Source organism: Astatotilapia calliptera, chromosome 6 (genome assembly GCF_900246225.1).
Source record: "Astatotilapia calliptera chromosome 6, fAstCal1.2, whole genome shotgun sequence".
Lineage (NCBI taxonomy): Eukaryota > Metazoa > Chordata > Actinopteri > Cichliformes > Cichlidae > Astatotilapia > Astatotilapia calliptera.
The window spans coordinates 22,798,938-22,807,894 of record NC_039307.1 but is presented as its reverse complement, the minus strand read 5'-3'; the positions used below and the strand labels follow the sequence as shown (position 1 = coordinate 22,807,894).

Here is an 8,957-nt window from a genome sequence, read left to right as displayed (position 1 = left end):
GAGACAGATACTGGAGACAAACAGATGGGAGGTCATTAAGTTTCTCCTGGGGATCCATTATACGACAGTAACTGCTCCCCCTAGTGCATCTCCATTACCAAGAAGAGGATTATCTGGAGGCGCGTCCCCTGAAATCACAATTTGTCATGGTTTTACTCTTAATAACATAATTAGACCAAGAAGTGACACACACTAATGAAATGCCGATGTCCTGGGACAATAGCACTCGGGGGGATCTGTTGTATAAACCTGTGACTGGTCACTGTCATATAATTTACATGCCAATGCAGGATGGGTAGAAATGAGGATTGAATAGGGGGGGTTTCTTTATTTGTCCCATACTCAGACAATGAAGGCATAAGTAACTGCAAATTTAGTATGAAAAAGATGAAAAAAGTTAATAAATCTCTGTTTTCTTTGAAAGAAAACCATCCATTTGACTGTGACACCTGGCTAATATTGGAACTTCAGTTACGAAGAAGGACCATTTTCCACAAATAACTTTTTCATTAACCATTTTTTTTTAAACACGAATACCTGCATATCCTACAAACTGAGGGTTAGTTTCAGTGAAATGTATTTTATTCATTAGAAACAGAGTTAATTTCTTTCTGTTTCAACTGTAACTTGTTTCCAAATGAATACAGAATACATATTTGTACAATGTGATGTAAGGTTTGTTCTTTAGTCGTCTTATGTAGGACTACACCAACTAATTATTTATCATATAAATAGTAATATTGTAGCACAGATTCAACAAGGTGCTGGCAACATTCCTGAGAGATTTTGGTTCATATCCTGGAAGTATTGATCAGAAGATTACACTGAGGTCATAAAAGGATGGACATGGTCAGCAGCAATGCTCCCCACACCATTACACCACCATCAGCCTGAACTATTGACATAAGGCAGGATGGAGCCATGATTTCATGCTATTTACACCAAATTCTGACCCTACCATCCAGATGTTGCAGCAGACATCAAACTCTTCAAACTTCTTTTTTCCAATTTTGGTGAGCCTGCATGAATTGTAGTTTCCTGTTCTTAATTGACAAAAGTGGCACCCAGTGTGGTCTTCTGCTGCTGCAATCCACCTGTTTCAAAGTTCAACACATAAAAGATGCTCTTCTGCATATCTTGGTTGTCAACTTAAAGCAGTTTGATCATTCTCTTCTGGCATCAGCAACATACTTTCACTCTGAGAACTGCCACTGACTGGATAATTTCTCTTTTTCAGACCGTTCTCTGTACTTGTCTGGCACTAACAATCATGGCATAAAATCACTTTAATCCCCTTTCCTCCCCATGCTGATGCTCAGTTTGAACTTAAACAGGTCGTCCTGTCCATGTCTACTTGCCAAAATACATTGAGTTGTTGCTATGCAACTTGCTGATTAGATATTTGTATTAACAAGTGGTTAAACAGGTATACCTAATAAAGTGACCAATGAGTGGTTTGCCCGTTATGGCATTTTAGCAAGGACTCCATCTTTGAAATGAAGTAAGATCAACGTATATAACTGAGCATAATTGATATAATTGATGAGCCTTTGTTATATTAAACCATGTCAAACAATGAAAGCACAGTAAACAACTATTTTCTTATTTCAGTACAAACATTACTTCCAACTGTAGCTGCAAGTTAATCATTTATGCAGGACTCAACCAAAACCAAAGCCTTTTACATACAGTAATAACACATTTTACTTCAGTTTGCAAAAGTTGACACGTGTTCATAAAGAAGGCGAGTTAGAGTGCTCCTCCATATTTCTGAACATGATTCACTGAAATGAGATCCATCTGGCAGGCTGAGGGAGCTCAGATGACCTTCGGCCTCTGAGGCAGACAAAGATTATAATACGCAGTTTGATCCCAAAAGTCAGGTCCTTTCCAGCCACACCAGCCCTGGAAATATAACAGCCACACCAAGATCAGCACAGTGTGTGGGAACCTGCTTTTCAGACTGAGAATTGCTGGCGGTGTGAATGCTTTTCCGTTACCTTGTCTGTGATAACCTGCAAGTCCTCTGCTCCAGTGTAATGAGGATCTAGGATGAGGTAGCGGATCTGCCCTGTGGTCTCACTCCAAGCCACACCCAGGATAGTGTGAGCTAAAACGCCTCCTCCTGCAACACAGAGCAAACAGCAATGTAAGTTTGAACAAGCTTTGTCTATGTTAGCTATCAACAGTACAGGCTTCTGAAAATAGTCAGCTCCCTCCTTTTCCAAATCCATAATCAATAGAATACAATAGAATACAATTCATATTTTTGGGCCAATTAGTAAAATTCTTAAGATGACTGTACGCACAAATCCTGGAAATGATAGCAGGCTCTGGTTTTCTTTGAGTTTTTGTGGTGATGTGACTTTAAAAAAAATGTTTTAATGTTTATATGTGGTGTTTATAGTGAGTTTTATGTTGTCATGCACTGACAGCAAAATTCATGACAAATTTCCACTACTTTGTAATGGAAATGAAGTTTATTGATTATAATGAACTCCCTTCTTTACCAAATCCAAAATCAATAAGCTGCCAATTAAAACAAAACAAACAAAAAAATCCTGGGAATGATAGTGGGCTTCTGCTTCTCTTCGGGTTTTTGCGGTGAGGTAACTTTTCTATATTTGGATAATGAATTATAAAAATAAGGCTTATCATAAAAAATATCAAGAAAACAAAGTTTCTGTGAGGTCATAAAATTAATGTAACTGTAACAGTTTGAAAGTGAGCTCACCAATCATGACTGGAGTTCCTTCAGTGAGGAAGTGGTTGGCCAGTTCTCGGCCTTTGGACGCCAGCTCAGCTCCCTGACTACAGAGAAGGCAGATTAGTTGTCAGATATATTAAAATCATCCACAAACACATAATCATTCACAAGAAATGCAATCCCACCTCACAAACAGGATCTTGGAAGTGAGCCCAAGCAAATGACTCAGAACAGCCTGAACCTCAATGGATCCAATCCACTGACGTGACCCGACGAAGGATGCCTGCTTGTCTCCAACATCCACTAAAGCCTGGAAAGCAGAGAACCAGACAGCTTGGATATGTCTGATAACATTGTAAAAAAAAGAGGAAATGTGGGCATATCTTGTACTCTGATCATATTTTATAGGGCAACTACCTGCTGGATCTCCTTGTGAGTGGGCACAGGCAGCTCTACGTAACCCTGCTGCTGGAACCAAGAGCAGATAGTCTGCAGGGAGCGATAAGCACAGCCCCAGCCATTGTCATCTACACGGTCCTGCATGTAGTGGTGATAGCTGTAGATCCCCTGGACCAAATACACCTTGAGAAAAGAAAAAAAAAAATCTTGCTGTGTTCATCTATTTCTGCAAATGAGCAGAATACTGTTAAGGATTTAAAATAAGTAATTAGATATACCTTTCCATTATCTAGGGTAGGGTGCGTGAGAGCCAGATGAGGGTTTCGGAGATAACCGTCTTTGTAGGGCTCATTGGGAAAGTGGTAAGCGTTGGCTCTTCTGAAGTAAGGCCTGTCATCTGGTAGCTCAAACTGCTGATGCAGCTCCTATTCAGACAAAATAAAGTTTCAAGGAAAGGTCATTCATTCTTTTTGTCCTTTCTTTAAACAAGAAAGCACAAGTTGAACTCATTGGGATTAATATGTCTATGATGATAGAAGTTCAGTCTGCGGTTCTTACTTTACTTTCCCAAAAAGTTGATTCTGTTCATCTGGACGGAGCTCTACATCCAGATGAAGTGAATCAACTTCTTGGGATTTCCTTACCTGGATGATTGAGCACATGTTAAGACACTAACCTTACGTTGTGCTACTAGCTGGCTGTCAGGCACTCCTACTGGATAAACCACAGTCACCAGTCCTTTTGGTTCTGGAAGGAGGAAGTGGACCGGTTCAGGAACAAGTAATGTCATTCCCTTCATGTTCTGAAGAGTCACTTTCTCCATCTCACACAACTGATGAGTTAGTGCCTCAATTAGCTGCTCGCAGGCACTGCAATACCAGAATAAAAAAAACCAAAAAGTAATATTACTGTAAGAGACGAGCTTTGGTTAGTGGTATGAAACCAGATGTTTTGTATAAAAGACATACTCCTTGATTGTATCGCTGCGGCCGGTGCAGACAACACAGTCTAGTGGAAGAGTCACACTCACAAAGTGGGATTTCAGAACTGTTTTGGTGAGGATGGGGGCTGAGAGGGGGCCTGGCTTTGTCACCTCCGTCATCAGACGAAGGTTTATGACACTCTGAAAGGGAATAAGAGTGAATTTATATTCACAGGTAAACGCAAACGCCATAAAGACAACTAGACATAAAAAAAACCGTTATGATGAGAGCTGAAACAATCAGCCAGTGGCATAGGTTCAAGTCGCATCTGCAGTGAACAGCAGGTTGACAAAGACAGAGCATGCCTGGCCTGTGGCAGCAGGACTGAGCCTGCTCTACTGTGTCAGCAGTTTTATCATGTATTGTCACGGTGATATGGACTATTGTGACTAGACTGGATCAAAGCATCACACTGGGCTCAGGAAACAGTGCTATTTTCTCCTTTCTTTCTTTTATAAACAAAAATTGGTCAGATAATTAAAAAAAATCACTGTCAAACTGATTATAGTCTTTAATATGGCTCCATATTATTCACAGAACACAAAATATTGCTGATTATTCGATACGTACCGCCACCGAACTTTTTTTGCTTTTCTTTTTTGATGATTTTTTCCCAGAACTCTCTTGTTCGTCTGCCCTGAAATAAAAAACAAAACAATCCCCCCACCACACACACACACACTTTTCAATATAGCCCAATAAAATACAAAGAAACAGTAATGACAATAAAAGAGGTCCAGAACAATATAGGGAAACACACAAACACACATTTAAAACTATAAACCAAAACAGAGACTAAAACAGATGAGCGCAAATCAAAGTGTCAAACACATGAATGCATTTATTCCTATAAAGTTCGTAGTATGGAGTGCATAAAATGTATTACATGACCACAGATGTCTGAAATTTTACATAATATCTGAAATTTGCTGTGGGTGGCTGCAGCTCAGGGATAGAGTCTACTCTGAAGGTATCTGGTAGTTTGAAACCTGGCTGCTTCAGTCTGCATGCCAAAGTATCCTCGGGCAAGATACTAATACTAAATGTTCTACTTTAGCTTCGCATTTTTTATTTTTTTTACCTTCATCTATTCTGCTTTAGATTTTTTTTTCATCGTGCCACTAAAAGATGCAGATCAATATGTCACTAAAGACTGTATTCCTGTTGGTTAGTTGGTAGCAACAGTTTTAGTGTGTGGTAGTCGTCCTAAAATTTCAGACATTTTTTTTATAATTACATCCCAAATTATCTGTGGTCCACAACTCTGAACATCTCTCACTGTGCAACAAGGGACCACTGTTCATGAGCCACAATCAAAGATATTGTCTCAATTCTTGCATGTCAGTCAGCCTTCTTCTTACAAAATAAGATGAAGAATCTATTCAAGAGAGAAATAATGCACTGTAATAATGTCTGTACTTACTGTATCCATTGATGCATATCTTCACATAGTGTACTTGGAGTTATTTCTTCAGGTGTGGCATAAGCATCTTTGTTTGGCCATATAATAACAGGACTGTCGCTCACTGCCAGAACACAGGATTCAGATTTCACCTGGGAGCGAAGAGTCTCAAACGTTCTCGAGATGACATTTCGCACCAGCTGCTCTGTAAGAAGAAAATAGCGTTTCTCTTTAACATTCCTACAGCGTTAGGGTAATAGATTTGTATGGCTTGAGTTCTGGAATTTGCATTTGACCAGTTACTGCCACTCTGTTATAGAATTTACTGTTTCTAGTACACTAAACGGCTACACATGTATACATTTTACTTTAGTTAACTAAATATCTTCTAAATGAGGACATCCAAAGTAATGTTTGGGGGTTTTGTCTTAGAAGGCCATCATTACATCAAGCATGTATATTGAAATTATATTCCTGGTAATGTGGGTAAAGTTTGAAATAGCATTTAGTCTGACTCAATTATAGCAGGAAAAATGAATAGAAAAACTGCATTTTCTATAATCCACACGGGATCAAATATATAGATAGACCCCCACTAATATTTGGTTAAGTGTCACTTAGTGAGTTTCATCGTGGTACCCAACAACAAAATTCTGGCATAATTCTGTCTAGATATTTGACCACTCTTCTTGGCAGAATTGGTAGAGTTCATTTAAACTAGTTGGTTTCCTGGCACGGACGCAGATTTAAAGCATAATCCACAAATTTTCAATAGTCCTTCAGTTGAGCTTGAAGGTACCGATTTTGGAGCAAGGGCTTCTTTCTCAGTCTAAGCTGATGTAAAACTCTCTTCATTGTGGACAGTGACGCTAGTGTTCCAGCAGTTTCTAGTTCATAGGAAGTTTGAGCTTTGGTCGTTCCTGGGTTGTTCCTGAGCATCCTAACCAATTTCCTCTAATCTAAGGGTGATAGTTTGAGTCTTCTACCAGACCATGACAAAGTGGCGACATATGTAAATAACATGTAATTATGTACAGTTGTTTGAAGTGATGATTATGGAATCTGCAGTTGTTTAGAAGTGGCTCCATGAGACCTTCTCAGCTTGTGTAAATCTGTAATTCTCATTCTTAGATTTTCATGGAGCTCCTTTGACTTTCACAACTACAAAAAGAAACTACAATTTATTAATCAATCATGATCTCAAATGAGAAGGTAACAGGTTTTAGCCCCGTCAAGTTAAAATACATTTTAGAACCTTAATCTCCATTTATTTAAAAAAAAAAAAAAAATGAAATGAGTGTATTTATTTATTTGAACTTCACACAGGGTTTGACTCTGTGTTTAGTAGAAAAAAACCCCCAAATAAATATGCGCACACACACAATTATTATTATTTTTAAGTCTTAAAAATGTGTGCTGTGCTCGGAAGACAGCACTTCCAAGAAATCATTAAAAGCCCCAAAATATCATGACATTCATGCGCGAGCTGAATGGATGCAAACCACTTACCACGACTGTGGATGTTTTAACTTTACGTGTGTGTACATTTAGACATATTGTTAAAAATCGTTTCTGAACACACCATCTGTGCTGTCCAGCTGACATCTGAACTCCAGCAGACCTTTGACACGAAGAACGGTCGCAGTCTCGGAGTCAACAACGACCTGATAGCACACAAAACGACAGAAGTCAGCGGCTGGTTGGGGAAATCATCTGACAACGATTGTAATTACTCTTTTAGCGTTACTGGCTAACTGCTAAGCCACGAACTGAAGAACCCACAAGATAGACTTACTCGTGGGTCTGAACACAGAGGAACACAGACACGACCTCGTTTCGATAACTTAATTTCAGCAACCTTACCATTTTGGAGTTCTCAGCCTAGCAAAGGAACTACACTGTTTATTGTCAGTTGTTTCTAAGCACTGGGGGCTGACATGTCTACTAAAGCAAAAGTTCAACGTGTCTCTGGTTGGGGCTTTCTATTGGGCCACACTGGCTCCGCCCATTTATGGTGCATTTATAGTAACTCGTAAGTTCGGGAACGTTTTCTAGATAGTTTGTCATACACGTCTTCACAATATTTCGTTTTCTTTTATCAGTTTTTTTCCCTTTTAAATTTAAAACGCCTATAAATGTATTGTATATTACCACCTATATCCTCCCGAGAACCGAGGAAAAGTGCATCTTCTAGTTGAACTTTTGTTGTGAAATGTGAATCCCCTGAGATTCACATTTACTGCATGGATTTTTGTAGTTCATCAGATAAGCAATCATATACTCAATAGTTTACAAAAAAATAATAATTAAAAAACCAACACCCAACATTAGTCTATCTACATCTGGGGTAAAATTAGCCAATAAGTAAATAAAGGCACTTATAATCCTCCTCAGTCCTCCCTTAGAGAACGCTAAATCTTGTGCTTAGTCTCTAATGCACACTTTACTCCATCTAATTAGTCTTGCTTCACTGCCCATGTTCCCCTTCTTATGCAACATTTGACACAATGTGTCAATATTCTTCTTCTTATTAATTTTGTTGAGATATTTATTTTGTATGGGTGTGTGTGACTGTGTGTGTGTGTGTGTGTGTGTGTGTGTGTGTGTGTGTGTGTGTGTGTGTGTGTGTGTGTGTGTGTGTGTGTGCAGGGGAGGAGGGTATTAAAAACAACAATAAGTGTTTTGTAACACTGTAAGTGCTCACAGTCAGACACACACAAAAAAAGGTTAAAATGTGTTTCTTGGTGCATTGCCAGTTTATCTCAGGATATTCATAAGAGCTATGTGAGTTAAGCCAGAAGTGTAAGTGTAGACAAGGCTTTTGATATTTTAAGTTGCTGTTATGCAGGCTTAAGTCATAAATTGTTCCAAACATCACTGCCAAAGCTCTTCTAGTCAAAGGCAAATAAATTAAATCAGCATCAAGGCTCGGCTTGCAGATAAATCAGATTTACACCCTCTGATTTATAAAATATAAAGGACAACTCTTCAGCCTAAGAATTATAAATTACAAGAATATCTGTAAAAAGGAGGATCTACTGAAAAAATATTCCCATTACAGACCTTTTCCACCCCATTTTAAATTGTATTAGCTATTCTTAGCTGCTATGTCAAAGTCAAATAGCACAAATACCACATGCCAGGAAGTGGGGTTGAAAATGAGGACAGTTTCAGGTCACTGATGTTTTGTCCTAACAATGCCTCTGGATAAAATCAAGTTTGTTAGGATTACTGGAAAACAGAGATGAAATGGTTCCTCTTGTACACGCATGCAAAGTCAGTTGTCTGAATCTAACAGAGTGTCAGATAAAATAAAATAAACACACCTAACAGGTGCAGTGTAGGGAAAAGGTATTTGCCCCCTAACTTATTTCAATTTCACTAGCAACACTCACGTTACTTTGGTTACTGTTGACTAAAGAAATTACTTAGTTAGAGCCTGTCTGACGGAGTGAAGTCGACTAAT

The 8,957-nt window shown here is 38.7% G+C and overlaps 1 protein-coding gene across 2 annotated transcripts; it reads right to left on the bottom strand.

Moving 5' to 3' along the window:
• Positions 1–1,582: 1,582 nt before the first annotated feature.
• On the bottom strand, positions 1,583–7,459 carry ufsp2 (ufm1-specific peptidase 2). Of its 2 annotated transcripts, XM_026171138.1 has the most exons (12): positions 7,355–7,459; positions 7,074–7,155; positions 5,513–5,696; positions 4,660–4,726; positions 4,075–4,229; positions 3,783–3,975; positions 3,385–3,531; positions 3,125–3,289; positions 2,893–3,017; positions 2,735–2,811; positions 2,001–2,125; positions 1,583–1,905 (listed from the first exon to the last, which is right to left on the bottom strand). In XM_026171138.1, the coding sequence occupies exons 1-12, from the start codon at positions 7,355–7,357 to the stop codon at positions 1,819–1,821; spliced, it is 1,410 nt and encodes a 469-aa protein (XP_026026923.1). In that variant the 5' UTR covers positions 7,358–7,459; the 3' UTR covers positions 1,583–1,818. The 2 variants fall into 2 exon arrangements, with proteins under 2 accessions (XP_026026923.1, XP_026026924.1); XM_026171139.1 differs by lacking the exon at positions 1,583–1,905 and having other exon boundaries at positions 2,063–2,125; positions 2,735–2,807.
• Between the last annotated feature and the right edge of the window lie 1,498 nt (positions 7,460–8,957).

Excerpts from the sequence above, each read along its gene's own strand:
- ufsp2 (XM_026171138.1), bottom strand. Across the intron at positions 4,230-4,659 it reads GCAAAAAAAGTTCGGTGGCG|AGTGTCATAAACCTTCGTCT; the intron begins GTACGTATCGAA and ends ATTCCCTTTCAG. Across the intron at positions 1,906-2,000 it reads TGCAGGTTATCACAGACAAG|GGCTGGTGTGGCTGGAAAGG; the intron begins GTAACGGAAAAG and ends TTATATTTCCAG.